Source organism: Pelophylax lessonae, assembly GCF_965119305.1.
Source record: "Pelophylax lessonae genome assembly, chromosome: 9".
Taxonomy (NCBI): Eukaryota; Metazoa; Chordata; class Amphibia; order Anura; family Ranidae; genus Pelophylax; species Pelophylax lessonae.
This window is the reverse complement of record NC_138776.1, coordinates 255,835,670-255,849,964: the sequence shown is the minus strand read 5'-3', so window position 1 is coordinate 255,849,964 and position 14,295 is coordinate 255,835,670. Positions and strand designations below refer to the sequence as shown.

The following is a 14,295-nucleotide window of genomic DNA, read 5'->3' as shown; positions in this document are numbered from 1 at the left end:
CGGTGTCTGTTGAAAAGTGCAAAGACAGCACAAGAATTTTGTCCGCCGACTACAGCCGACTGCAGAAGTGATGTCATGTAATGGTTAACTTTCCCTGTGTTTTTTCTTTTCTGAGCATGCCCAGTCTTGCAAATCTGCGGTCTGTCGGCCAAATTCTGTACTGACTGGCGAACAATCGGCCGTTCTGGTGTCGGCATACAAAAATTTTAATGCTTGCATGACAGATTCTTGTCGGCAGAATGTGCGCTGACGGCTGTCGGAGGCATCATACTAACAAGCGTACAATCGGCAGATCATTCGTCGGCCGACGCTTGTCTGCCGACGATCGGTACGTGTGTACGGGCCTTTAGTGTCCGTATTGTCCACCGCAATGTCGCAATCCCACTATAAGTCGCCGATCGCCGCCATTATTAATAAAAAATAAATAAATAAAAATTCCATAAAAATATCCCATAGTTTGTAGGCGCAATAACTTTTGCGCAAACCAATTAATATACGCTCATTGGGATTTTTTTTTTACCAAAAAATATGTAGCAGAATACAAATTTGCCTAAATTGATGAATTAAATTTTTTATTGCCTTCCCTCATATTTTAAAGCGCTGTGCAAACTATATTGCGCTATATAAAACGGTAATAATAATAATAATTTGGGTACGGTGTTGCACGAACGTGCAATTGTCAAAGTAACGCAAATAATTGCCTGGTCATTAAGGGGGTAAAACCTTCCGGGGCTGAAATGGTTAAAAAGGATCCTGTTCATTTTTTACTCTGGACCAGGTTCGATTTAGGTGTTAAATTCACACCTGAACCGCTGAATGGAAACCGCACCGCATATTGTGAAATCAGCCTTACAAACAGCTAAATTGATTATTGGTGCTCTGTCAAGTGGCACTGAACTTCATCAAATGGGAGGTCAATCAGCCACAGCTCAATGAACCCTCAACAACCTCTTTAAAGAGGAAGTAAACCCTCCTCAGGAAGTTGTACCTATAGGTAAGCCTATGATAAGGCTTACCTATAGGTACTGTAAATATCTCCTAAACATGTACGGTTTAGGAGATATTTACCTTTAATGCAGCCAGTGACGTCACTGGCGCATGCGCTCTGAAGGAACGGCTGATCGTGCCGTTCCTTCAGAGCCCCGTGCCGTGACCGTCGGCTCCCGCGCGCGTGCGCGGGAGTGACGTCACCGCGGCTCCGGCCAATCAGATGGCCGGATGCCGCGATCCCGGAAGACGGGCGACTGAACATGTCGCTCGTCATACAGGTAAGAGAGCGGCACGGCGGGGGCTCGTTCTAAGGTAAGTATTTCATAATGAGCTAGTATGCGATGCATACTAGCTCATTATGTCTTTCTCTTGCAGGTTGTAAGAAAAAAAAATTTTTTTGAACGAGTGTACAACCTCTTTAAGAACCCTGGCAGACTGACTGCAAGCTCTAACAAGCAGGGCCCTCTGATGCCTCCTGTATTGAATTGTATTGTAACTGTATTGTCTTCCCCCACATTGTAAAGTGCTGCGCAAACTGTTGGCGCTATATAAATCTTGTATAATAATAATAATAATAATAATAAAACAGAAGAACGTAGAGTGATAAAGAAGATAAAAACACAAACAGGAAGTGAGGTTGAGAACCAACAGGAAGTGATGTCAGGTACAGACAGGAAGTTCCGGGTCAGAGGTGAATTGGAGGGAAGTAGAGAGAAGACATTGCTGGAACTGGCAGCAGAGGAGGTAATAAGATATTATTTTATATTTACACCCAGTAACCCCCCCATTGTGTTGTCTTATAACCAGCAGACTCTGCTACACACATAAATAGCGAATAATAGTACGACAATAGATTTTTGTCCACTGTTGTCTGTATTTTGGGTTTCCTCCTTTTGCAGTGGCCTTCAATAGAAGATCAGGATGATTGGCTTTGCTAAGTCATGTATTTGGCTTCCCCGGGGCTGTAAAAGTGTCCACGAGATGTCTTTACTTTTTATATCGCAATAAATGAATGCTCCAGATGCAAATTGCCCAAACAGAGCCAGTTTACTCACCAATGTTTCAGAATGATGACCAGGGACTCTTTAATGGGGACCCGAAAGAAAAATGTGGCATGAAAATTGCACCACCTGCCTAGAGAATAGAGGCGGTGTGGCCAAAATAAGCCTGACTTCACAGTTTATGGGCAGCTTGTAGTGTCACTCTACTAATGCTTTGCTGTGGTTAAAGAATATGTTTACTTTAAAGTGGTAGTATACCGCTTTTTGCGACTTTTAACTACAGGTAAGCCTATAATAAGGCTTACCTGTAGGTACAATTAATATCTCCTAAACCGGCACGGTTTAGGAGATATTTTCACTTCATGCAGCCGCTCACGCGAGCGGCGCGTGCGCTCTGAAGGTCCGGCAGACCTTCAGCGTTTCTTGCCGGAAAATGACTACACACACACACACCTAATAAACACAGGTGCGTTTATGGCCCCCAAATTGCAGAGTACCTTAGTGCAGTGCAATTTTGAAAATGCTTCATGCAGTTATTTTTGCATGTTACAACGCGTGGGTAAGCCATTGGGATTAAAAAACGTGCACGCTTGGATGCACCTTTATGGTGCTGACAAACCCTTAGAGAAAACATCCTATACGATGTACACTGATTGGTCTGTCCATCCAGAGCCACTGGTTAATAGTCCAGATACATCCTAAATATAGAACCATTTATCCAACTGTCCATCCAGAGCCTCTGGTTTATAGAACAGATACATCCTAAATATAGAATCATTAATCCAACTATCAATCCAGAGCCTCTGGTTTATAGACCAGAAACATCCTAAATATAGAACCATTTATCCAACTGTCCATCCAGAGCCTCTGGTTTATAGACCGGATACATCCTAAATATAGAACCATTTATCCAACTGTCCATCCAGAGCCTCTGGTTAATAGTCCAGATACATCCTAAATATAGAACCATTTATCATGATGTATATCCAGAACCTCAGATTTATAGACCGGATACATCCTAAATATAGAACCATTTATCCAAATGTCCATCCAGAGCCTCTGGTTTATAGACCGGATACATCCTAAATATAGAACCATTTCTCCAACTGTCCATCCAGAGCCTCTGGTTTATAGACCAGATTCATCCTAAATATTGAGTCATTTATCTAACTGTCCATCCAGAGCCTCTGGTTTATAGACCGGATACATCCTAAATATAGAACCATTTATCCAACTGCCCATCCAGAGCCTCTGGTTTATAGACCAGATACATCCTAAATATAGAACCATTTCTCCAACTGTCCATCCAGAGCCTCTGGTTTATAGACCAGATACATCCTAAATGTAGAACCATTTGTCCAACTGTCCATCCAGAGCCTCTGGTTTATAGACCAGATACATCCTAAATATAGAACCATTTCTCCAACTGTCCATCCAGAGCCTCTGGTTTATAGACCGGATACATCCTAAATATAGAGTTGTTTATTCTGCTGTACAGCCAGAGCCTCTGGTTTATAGACCGGATACATCCTAAATATAGAGCCTTATCCAACTGTCCTTCTTAAACATTATTGCGCAAGTAACACTTCCCTTTAAATCAGTTCACAGTTTTCTTTCAGTTACATTGATTAACAAAGCTTACAATGTAGCATAGGAAGCCAGTTTAGGTGTAGGATTACAGAAGAATGCTGTGTAGTCGTTATTTATCCCGTACAGTCCAGGTAATTGAGTATTTTCTGCAACTACTAAACACAGGAGAGTCGTATGCAGACCACACAAACCAACACCTGAATAAGGATGGATGAAGACCGAAGTGACATGACTGAGACATTATTAGACCTCACCCTGGAGATCATCTACCTGCTGACCGGAGAGGTGAGGAGGATTCTGGGAGGTCACATGACATAACTTTCATCTTCTTTTTAATAATAAAACTTATGCCTGATTTAGATGTGTAGTATACGGAGTATGCCACCACCATAAAAAAAAAAACAAAAAAAAAAAACAGGTGTGTTAATCATAATGAGAATGGCAGAGCCTGTAGGAAGTAAGTATTCATATCTGTCATGCATACTCTCAATAGGATTGCACAGCAGTGAAGAAGCCATCTGGTGAGTATGTGACATCCAAGACCCATTTGCATCTGAGAGGAGAATGGAGAAGGACCCAGAGCTTGATCGCTATATCTACACCAGACTCCTGGAAATATGAGAGAACTAGTAATCTGAAGATCCTGGAAGTCATCAGGAAAATCACTGAGCTCCTGACAGGAGAGGTGAGCGGTGCCGGGAATTCTGGGACATTATCCAGTAACAGACAAGGGATGTGTCTGGATGGTGACTGTATCATTGTGTGTGTCAGGTTCCTATAAGGTGTCAGGATGTCACTGTCTATTTCTCCATGGAGGAGTGGGAGTATTTAGAGGAAAACAAGGATCTCTACAAGGACTTTGTGAATGAATATCAGCATCTTTTTGAATCCTATGGTAAGTAGACGGTAAAAAGTAATCCTAGTCTAATGGAGATATTTTAGTTATGGGTGGATCCTTGGGTCCATTATCATCTGATAAACACATAGAATCAATGTATTCAGTCAGTGTGTGTGTTTCCTACAGATGGATCCAGTGCTGGGAATTCACCAGAGAGATGTTCCACTCCTATAAAAGAGGAGATTGAGGAGGTAGTTGTGACAGAGGAGCTTGAAGAAGGATACATGGATATGTACAAGAACATCGTGGGTGGAAAACGGCAAAACTTACGTTACGTGAGGATGAAAGAGAATACGGTTCACCTGAATGATAGATTATTGAACATTACTCAGGAGATCATCTACCTGTTGAGTGGAGAGGTGAGGAGGATTCTGGGAGGTCACATGACATCACTCCTTTCTCTATTAATTAAACACAGACCTGACCGGAGAGGTGAGGAGGATTCTGGGAGGTCACATGACATCACTCTTATCTCTAGTAATAAAACACAGGCCTGACCAGAGAGGTGAGAAGGATTCTGGGAGGTCACATGACATCACTCTTACCTCTAATAGTAAAACGCAGACTTGACCAGAGAGGTGAGGAGGATTCTGGGAGGTCTCACATGACATCACTCTTATCTCTAATGAAGCCCCACTCCAGAACGATTTCCTCTTTACCTACTTCTAACTAAATCACTTTTGGAAAGGAACAACCCTATCTAAATCCCCTTTTTTACTTAGCTAACGCCACAGTCACATGATGATCCAGCCCTGAAACCTCTCCTCTTCTCTTTACTTCCTGCTTGCATCCTTCTTCAGATGGCCACATCACTGCCTGTGTGACGTGGACACTTCCTATTGGATGTCCAGCGGCAAAGGGGTCCTCTTAGGATCCAGAAAAGGACTGACATCTGCGGAGGGAAGTGGAGGGGACTGGTGGTCTTGGACACCATTGTAGCACTGGATTAGGGGTCCCCCCACATATACAAAAAAAGGGATCACTATTATCGGAATTCCATGAGAAAGATGAGAATCTGGTGGTCAGCCTGGCGGTGTCTCCACTAGCACTCAATATAAATATTCACAGGAATAAACAGCTTGCAGCTTGGTATCTTTCAATTGCAGAAGTATTTATTGGTTACAGGGTGAGACTAAGGCCTCACAGCCGAAACATGTAAGGGTATTCATGTTGTATTCACCCTGTAAACAATAAATACTTCTACAATTGTATGATACAGAGTTGCCGGCTGTTTACCCCTTTAAATCATTTAGCTGTCCCCTGCACCAGAACCAGCTAAGGCAAGTGACCTGGACTTGAGGGCTTCATCAGATAAGATGTAAAAAAAAAAAAAAACTTGGCAAGATGGGTCAGATATGGGTGGGCAAAAAACAGCTTTAGATCAGAGTGGGGCTATATTAGAACACAGATCTAACCAGAGAGGTGAGTAGTGTTTTGAGATGGTCACATGACTTTATCCTTCTCAGTGAAAAAAGCACAGGCCTGGTGAGGGTCAAGGAGGATTCTGGGAATATACATAATAACGTTTCTGTCTATTTTTACACAGGAATATGAAGTAGTAAAAAGTTCATCTGGTGATCTATTGATGCCCAGCAACCGACCCCGGGATCAATTACTTATGACGGATCCTAATCTTTCCTCCTTGATACCCGAGAGAAACAATGAGCTGAAGATTCTAGAATTCACCTACAAAATCACTGAACTACTGACAGAAGAGGTAAGTGGTGCCAGGAATTCTGGGACATTATCCAGTAACAGACAAGGGATGTGTCTGGATGGTGACTGTATCATTGTGTGTGTCAGGTTCCTATAAGGTGTCAGGATGCCACTGTCTATTTCTCCATGGAGGAGTGGGAGTATATAGAAGGAAGCAAGGATCTCTACATGGATGTCATAATGGAAAATTTGCAGACCTTCACATCACCGGGTAAGAGCTGACTGGAATTATACAATTGCCAAACCTTTTGAGGTGGGATTGTTTTACACCATATGGTGTTCAGTCTCCAGTCTTCACCAGAAGCATGTAACTTTTGTGTTTCCCACACTACTGAATACTCCCCCCAAAAAATTAGATTGAGATATGGTACTGGAAGGTCCATCTCCATTCCTCAATATAACATCATGTTCCCAACAAATGAGGTGTAGATACTGTACATCATATGAAAGATCCATCTCCATTCCTCAATATAACGTCATGTTCCCAACAAATGAGGTGGAGATACTGTACACCATATGAAAGGTCCATCTCCAATCAATATAACGTCATGTTCCCAACAAATGAGGAGGAGATACTGTACACCATATGAAAGGTCCATCTCCACTCAATATAACGTCATGTTCCCAACAAATGAAGAGGAGATACTGTACAACATATGAAAGGTCCATCTCCATTCCTCAATATGATGTCATGTTCCCTACAAATGAGGAGGAGATACTGTACACTATATGAAAGGTCCATCTCCATTCCTCAATATAACGTCATGTTCCCAACAAATGAGGAGGAGATACTGTACAACATATGAAAGGTCCATCTCCATTCCTCAATATGATGTCATGTTCCCAACAAATGCGGTGGAGATACTGTACACCATATGAAAGGTCCATCTCCATTCCTCAATATAATGTCATGTTCCCAACAAATGAGGAGGAGATACTGTACACCCTATGAAAAGTCCATCTCCACTCAATATAACGTCATGTTCCCAACAAATGAGGAGATACTGTAAACCATATGAAAGGTCCATCTCCATTCCTCAATATAACGTCATGTTCCCAACAAATGAGGAAGAGATACTGTACACTATATGAAAGGTCCATCTCCATCTCGAAATATAACGTCATTTTCCCAACAAATGAGGAGGAGATACTGTACACCATATGAAAGGTTCATCTCCATTCCTCAATATAGCGTCATGTTCCAGACAAATAAAGTGGAGACATGTTCATCTCTATTCCTCAATGTTATTGACAATCTAAAATTTGTATGTATAGCCTTAGCCAGTGTGTCATGGCTGGTTTGGTTGCATTGTTCACTTTCATTTCTACTAATATATTACTTTTATGTTTGTACACGTTAACTTGGCAGGAATCTGAAACCATTGACTTCTAGACTTCTAATTGCAAAGTGTTAAGAATGAGCATGTTTTTATTAATAACAAAAAAAATTATTTCTGACAGATGGGCACAGTATGTGGACTTCTTTGGAAGAACATCGTATGTTATCTCCAGATGATTATACAGAAGACAGTGGTTTCGCACAGTTTTATCCTGGTGAAAATCTCATTACCCAAATGATGTTTGGTGGCCTTTACCATGAGGAAAGATCGAGAAGGCTCCCCAATACAGCGAGACGTAATTTAGAGAGAGAGTCATCTGGTGAGCGAGCATATCCATGCCTGCAGTGTGGGAAATCCTTTTCGTGGAAATCGGATCTTACAAGACATAAAAGAACTCACACCAAACTATATACTCTCAACTGTTCCGAGTGCGGGAAACCTTGCAGAGACAAAACGGACCTTATCCAACATCTGAGAATCCACACTGGCGAGAGGCCTTATGCATGCTCTGAGTGCGGCAAGTGTTTTCAACGCAGCGATCTTCTGAAGAGACATCACAGAGTTCACACAGGTGAAAGGCCTTTCGTGTGCTCGGAATGTGGTCACAGTTTTAAAGAGAGAGCCCTCCTGACGAGACATCTCAGAGTGCACACGGGTGAGAAGCCGTTTTTGTGCACGGAGTGCGGCGAGTGTTTTATGACGAAAGCGCTTCTAAATGTACATCATAGGGATCACACGGGGGAAATTCCTTTTGCGTGTATGGAGTGCGGGAAAAGTTTCACGCGGAAGGACACCCTCATCGTACACCAGAGAAGCCACACGGGCGAAGTGCCGTTTGTCTGCCCAGAGTGCGGGAAGGGCTTTAAAGAGAAAAGTTCACTCGTTGCGCACAAGCGAACCCACTCAAACGAGCGTCCGTTTCCCTGTCCAGAGTGCGGCAAAAGCTTCAGAGAAAAATTGTATCTTGCCCGGCATATGAAGCGCCACATGGGCGAGGGATCTTTTCCGTGCTCCGAATGCGGGAAAATTTTTGCGTGGAAGCACAGTCTCATGATACATGAGAGGACCCACACAGGGGTCATGCCGTTTGATTGTCTAGAATGTGGCAAAGGCTTTGTGGAAAAAAGCGCGTTCATCAAACACCAGCAAAGCCACACGGGAGAGCAGCCATATACCTGCCCGGAGTGCGGCAAGCAGTTCACTCAGAAATGGTATCTCACCAGACACCTGAAAAACCACAAGGGCGAGCGTCCCTTCCCGTGTTCAGAGTGCGGAAAATGTTTTACGAAGAAGCAGAACCTCATCGTACACCAACGAATCCACACGGGTGAAATGCCCTTTATATGTTCGGAGTGCGGGAGAGGGTTTGCGCGGAAAGGAACGCTCCTCCAACACCAGTCCACCCACACCGGGGTGCGGCCCTATACCTGCCCAGACTGCGGGAAGTGTATTACACGTAAACACAATCTCATCATACATCAGCGAACCCACACAGGGGAAATGCCGTTCGTATGTCAGGAGTGCGGGAAAGGTTTCACAGGGAAAGGCGAACTCAATAAGCACCAGTCCATACACACTGGCGAGCGGCCTTTTTCCTGCTCAGAGTGTGGGAAAACTTTTAGGCAAAACAAACATCTGATTGGGCACCAGAAAACGCATCACCAGAAACTTTCTTTGGCGGTAGCAGTGAAAGATGAAGTAATTTTTTAGGATTATTTTTTGTGCCCAGGTATGGTAAAGATGAGAAGCTTAAAGGATTCGTTCATCCAAAACTGATCTGTTCTGTTACAGTCTGCTGAGTCAAGGTCAACTGGCTGCGTTCCCATCTACATTGCCGTGCTCGCATTTGTCTCTGTTGCATTCTCCATTATGTAAAATACAGTTTAAAAATCAACAGGAGGGGGGGCATAGTGTTCTTGTGCATATAGACAGACTCATCTTCGTGATGAAGTCATTCTGAAATCGAACTTGAACTCATGAAAAGTATTAAGTGATGAGTCGGCTCCTAAATTGGCCAGAGATAACTCTAAGAAGCTGGTTCATTTTGAGCAGGTTAACAAAAATGGCACCAAGGATGCCAGCAGTACCGGGACAGGGTCATCCAGCGCCCAAGGCAAGGATCCAGCATTGCACCCCCCCCTCCCTCACTCCTAATACATGCTATACAATAGGTGTACCACTCTGTGTCTATTCTTTGTCCCCTGGCTTGTCTGCACCCGGGGCACCTGCCCCTGAGCCCTGGTGTATGGTGCATGGCCAGACACCACCAAGGTTTTAGAAACTATAGCTAATCCATAATAACCTCCCTGATTGAAGATGTCCAAAATGGACATTTCACTCATACAACACAACTTACAGAAGATGCAAACTCAGATTCACGTCCACCCGATACCACAATCTCTGCTAGCTGTGAATGTTCAACAGACGTGGAATATGGACTGTATTTTTAAGCAAAGTCAAAGGGGTTGAACCTCTCTCGATACTTTGAATCTGCTCTTCTCCATCCAAGAGCCACTAAGAAACTTTACTGTCCAATTTTCGAGCTACAAGACACTTTACTTCTTCGAGAAAGTCCGCTTATGTGCTTCACTTCGTCTTTATACCCTGATTTTTCAGTTTAGACACAAAAACTAGAATCAAGTGTATGTAAGTTAGTAAAGACTATGTAATGTAATGCTCAAGTGTACCCTCCTTTATCCTCAGAGTTTCTTGGTGTTGGGTACCAGTTTGGTCAACACTTTTAAGAAAATGTACATGCTGTCCGGACTCACAATGTACAGAAGCTACATTAAGGAGTTCCCAAAACCGAGGTATACATTCCTTCGATTCACGTCCAGCCAATCTATGACTACTGCTAGCCATTGTTATCCACCAGGAAGTTTAAAATGAAAACGTACATGCTGTACGGACTCACAATGTACAGAAGCTACATTAAGGAGTTCCCAAAACCGAGGTATACATTCCTTCGATTCACGTCCAGCCAATCTATGAATACTGCTAGCCATTGTTATCTACCAGGAAGTTTAAAATGGACTGGAAATGTCAGCAAATGTAAAGGTCTTGAACCCTTCTTCGTACGTTGAACTTACTCCCCTCCATGGAGGCATCACCTAGAACTTATATTGTCAAAGTGTTGAGCTGAAAAGACCAAGAAACTACTTTTTTTGGAGAGAGCCGATCTCCAGCTAAATTGCTTTACTGTATCTTTAAACTCAGCTTTTCAGTTCAGACACAAAAAAAAAAAAAAGAGTTAGAAAAGGCTACGTAATTTAGGACTCAAGTGTGTCCTACTTTAGTCTCCGAAAATGATGGTGGTCGGCAGTACCGGGACAGGGTATAGGATCCAAAATGGACCCCCCTCACTCACTGGTAATACATGCCGTAGGATGGTCATACCACCCTGTGTCTCTTTGCCCCCTTGCTCATCTGTGCCCAGAGCAACTGTCCCTCCTGCCCGCCCCTTGGCCCAGCTCTGGTGGTGAGTACCAATCGGGTCTTGTTTTTCAAGGGCTTAAAGGAATCCTACACGGTGGCCAGGCTCACAAACTCAGTGCTCTTCAGGGAACAGGGTAGCGACTCCCTGTCGAGGACGCTTAAGCCTACTCCAAATTGACCTTTGGTGCCATTTAATCACTTGCTGTTTTCGGAGGCTACGTGCCTTGGTCAAACCTTTGTCACAAACTTTGTTGCTATGCAAGCACCTTCATTTCACTTTTCCAGATGCTTTTGTACTTTTGCTTCAGTTCATGGTTATTGCTTAGCTAAAGGGACTAATGTCTTTGTCCAGCCAAAAGTTTTTTTTTTTAGTTTTCGATGGAAAGAAGAAGTCAGAATTTCTGTTAGATTTCTACTGCTATCTGGGTCTCCATTAGAGATGATTTCCTCACTTGCTGTGGTCATGAAGGGCTTATAGCGCAGCTCCCAAGCTGAAGGCTACAGGATCTTCCCACCTCTCCTCAGAACACCGGAGCAGGCATCTAAGTGCACCAACCCAGAAGTGTAGGTATACAAAAGAAGAGACGCCGCTCAAATTGACCCAATGTAGTCACCGTGTATAGCCTTAACTAGCACTGCTCTGGCCACCCCCACTGACGTGTTTCACCCTGCCCACCAGGTCTTGATCCCAGAGGACCTCTGTAATCTAAGCCCCGATGTGTGGGGTGAAACGCGTCATAGGGCATGGTCTGAGCAGTGCTACCTGAGGCTATACACCGTGACTACATCGGGTCGGTTTGAGCGGCGTCTCTTCTTCTTGCTGGTTTTTCTAGGCTGGAAGGGAGGAGGAAAATTTGCAACAGGGACCAGACACCAGTAATAAGTTGACAGAGATTGTAGCCTTTTCTAAACTTTTGTCTGGACATACACTTTAAAACTCATTCAATATGGGCTTGGTGTGGATGTGGGAAGGGGTGATATGGGGGTTGGTATAGCTGTGGGAAGGGGGATACTTTTGGATTACTCACAACTTCTGTATTTTTTTAAATACATCTACTAATGCTTAGGAGTGTAGTTCGGGATATTGGGCTATATGTGATATCCAGGCTGTATCTTTAACAACTTCAGGACCCTTTTATCGATTCAGATAAGCGATGAGCCTGCTGATTTACCAATAACTTTGTTGATACTGGTGTTACCAAAGGCATGTGCATATTTGTTTTTTGCAGCTAAATCTGGCTCTTTTAGTGGTAGTTTTTTTTCCAAGAATGAATTTTCTCTATGCAGTTTAAAGGAGATAACTAAAGAATTTAAAAAAAGATCCCTAATTTTTCCAATTATGCCTAGGTTTGGCATTAAAACAATTGTTGTAGATACAATTACAGATTTTATTTTGCAACTTGTCCTGTTGATCATGGTGCTAAAATCATGTTAAGGATGCAAAGTTTAAAGCTTCTTGCTGTATGTTTGTAAAGCCCATCTCCAGCCGAATATTTAGTCCATATCACACGCCTCTGTTGTTCTGTATGTTCTTTTTTTATTGTACAAACTGGATGATATTCAGAGATAAAGGGTTAGGTTGTCCCCTTCAGAAAAATTGGACACTGGCAACAAATGCTCTTAAACAGCCCAATATAACCCCTCCCACTCCCAGCAAGCCTCAGTTTTTCGCTAGTGTCTTTGGGAGATAAATCTCTTCTGTCTGTTATAAGAGAAGCAAACTATTAATCATTTTTACCATTACCTGTCTACTGGCAAAATATCTTCAGTTGCTCCAGAAACTTTAGGGCTCATTCTAAAGCTTTCCAGATCTGATTTTCCTTGGCATAGCAATGAAGTACCCGGACCCGTTGTGAAGAAGCCTTTGTGCACTAGACATACACTCCTTGGTACCTTAGATGCAACACGGGTGAGATCCGTAGGTCCAGGGCTGTGGCTTAGACTTTGATGGAACCCTGTCCCCAAAGACTCATGAGAGTTTGCTTGGCAGAGGGACAAGAGTGTGGGAAAGGTTTTAAAGAGAAAAGTTCACTCGTTGCATTCAAGCGAACCCTCTCAAACGTGGGACATGGTACTTAGACCTCATCAGACTTCTGGTAGACTATCCGTGGGCCCTCCCAGGTTTTCTGGATCCTCAGGTCTCTCAGTTTACCACCTGCTTCACGGTCGCTGAATTTAATAGGTAGCCCCTTGAAACCCAGGTCCTGAAGTATAGGGGCCTATGCACATTTTTTCTAAACTGTTGAAGGCTAGGAAGTAGACTGCTTGCAAGGTCTAACCTCACACTTGAAAGGCATTTTTCTTGTGATGCGAAGCAAGAGCTCTCCATCTCAGGAAGAATTCCTGGCTTTTCTCCAATCGGGTCTGGGTCAACAATTGGCCTTTTGAAGTCCAGGTCCTGAAGTATAGGGGCCTGTGCACATCAGTTATCCTAAACTGTTGAAGGCTAGGCTAGACCGCTTGCAAGGTCTGCCTTCACACTTGGAAAACATATTTCTCATGATGAGAAGCAAGAGGTTTCCATCCCAGGAAGAATTCCTGGCTTTTCTTCAATATGGTATGGGTCAACATTTGGCCTTGAGTATCATCAAGGGTCTAATCTCGGTCCTGGAGATTCTCTATTAGAGACCACTTGCATCTTGCTCCTTGTCTTTGTACAGGTTGTTGCTCACATTGCTCCCCTGTGACCCTGTAGGAGCTCAACCTGGTACTGTTGATTCTCTAGAAAGGGATGAAACTTGAAGCACCGCTCTGAGCAAAAGGAGAGACTTTGTTCCTCTGGTCCTCAGACGTGGGGGTGCAGGTGTCCTAGTTCACTCATCCAGCAGTAACAATGCTTAAAGACATAGGGGACGCCGCTCTCCCAACCTGACACGTGTAGAAAAAGTAATAGACGGCTTCAGCCAGCGCTACTCCTCTAACTACACCTCTGACGCATTTTGTCTTGCCCACAGGGGCTTAGACATAAAGGACAAAAAGGGTGTGGTTTTTGGAGTAGCGCTGGTTGAGGCTGCCTTATACCCGACCTATATGACTAAGTCCTGGTGAGCGGGGCAATACCCATCAGAAGGCATGGATTGTGAAGTCGCTGGCTGAGGCCGCCTAACACCTTTACTGCACACAGGTCGGGTTGGGAGAACGCATCTCTTATGTCTTTAAGTATTGTTATCTCCAGAAAGGGATTTTCTCTAGTCTACTCTCATTTGCTTGGTTGTCCTTCTTGTTGCCATCACCTTGGCACATTTTGTTTCTGAGTTAGTGGCCTTAACCTGTAAATAATCCTTCCTTTTACTGCAAAGGGACAAGATTGTTTTTTTTAGGCCAA

General features: G+C 43.5%; 1 protein-coding gene across 1 annotated transcript in view; it reads left to right on the top strand.

Moving 5' to 3' along the window:
- The first annotated feature begins 1,687 nt into the window (after positions 1–1,687).
- LOC309564391 (uncharacterized protein) overlaps positions 1,688–14,295 on the top strand; it is a 213,271-nt gene continuing 200,663 nt past the window's right edge. Inside the window, exons 1-6 of the mRNA XM_082269020.1 lie at positions 1,688–1,734; positions 3,747–3,866; positions 4,075–4,266; positions 4,353–4,476; positions 4,606–4,838; positions 6,026–6,196. Coding sequence (XP_082125146.1) covers positions 3,789–3,866; positions 4,075–4,266; positions 4,353–4,476; positions 4,606–4,838; positions 6,026–6,196 — 798 coding nt within the window. The 5' untranslated portion in view covers positions 1,688–1,734; positions 3,747–3,788. The remainder of the gene's footprint in view (positions 1,735–3,746; positions 3,867–4,074; positions 4,267–4,352; positions 4,477–4,605; positions 4,839–6,025; positions 6,197–14,295) is intronic.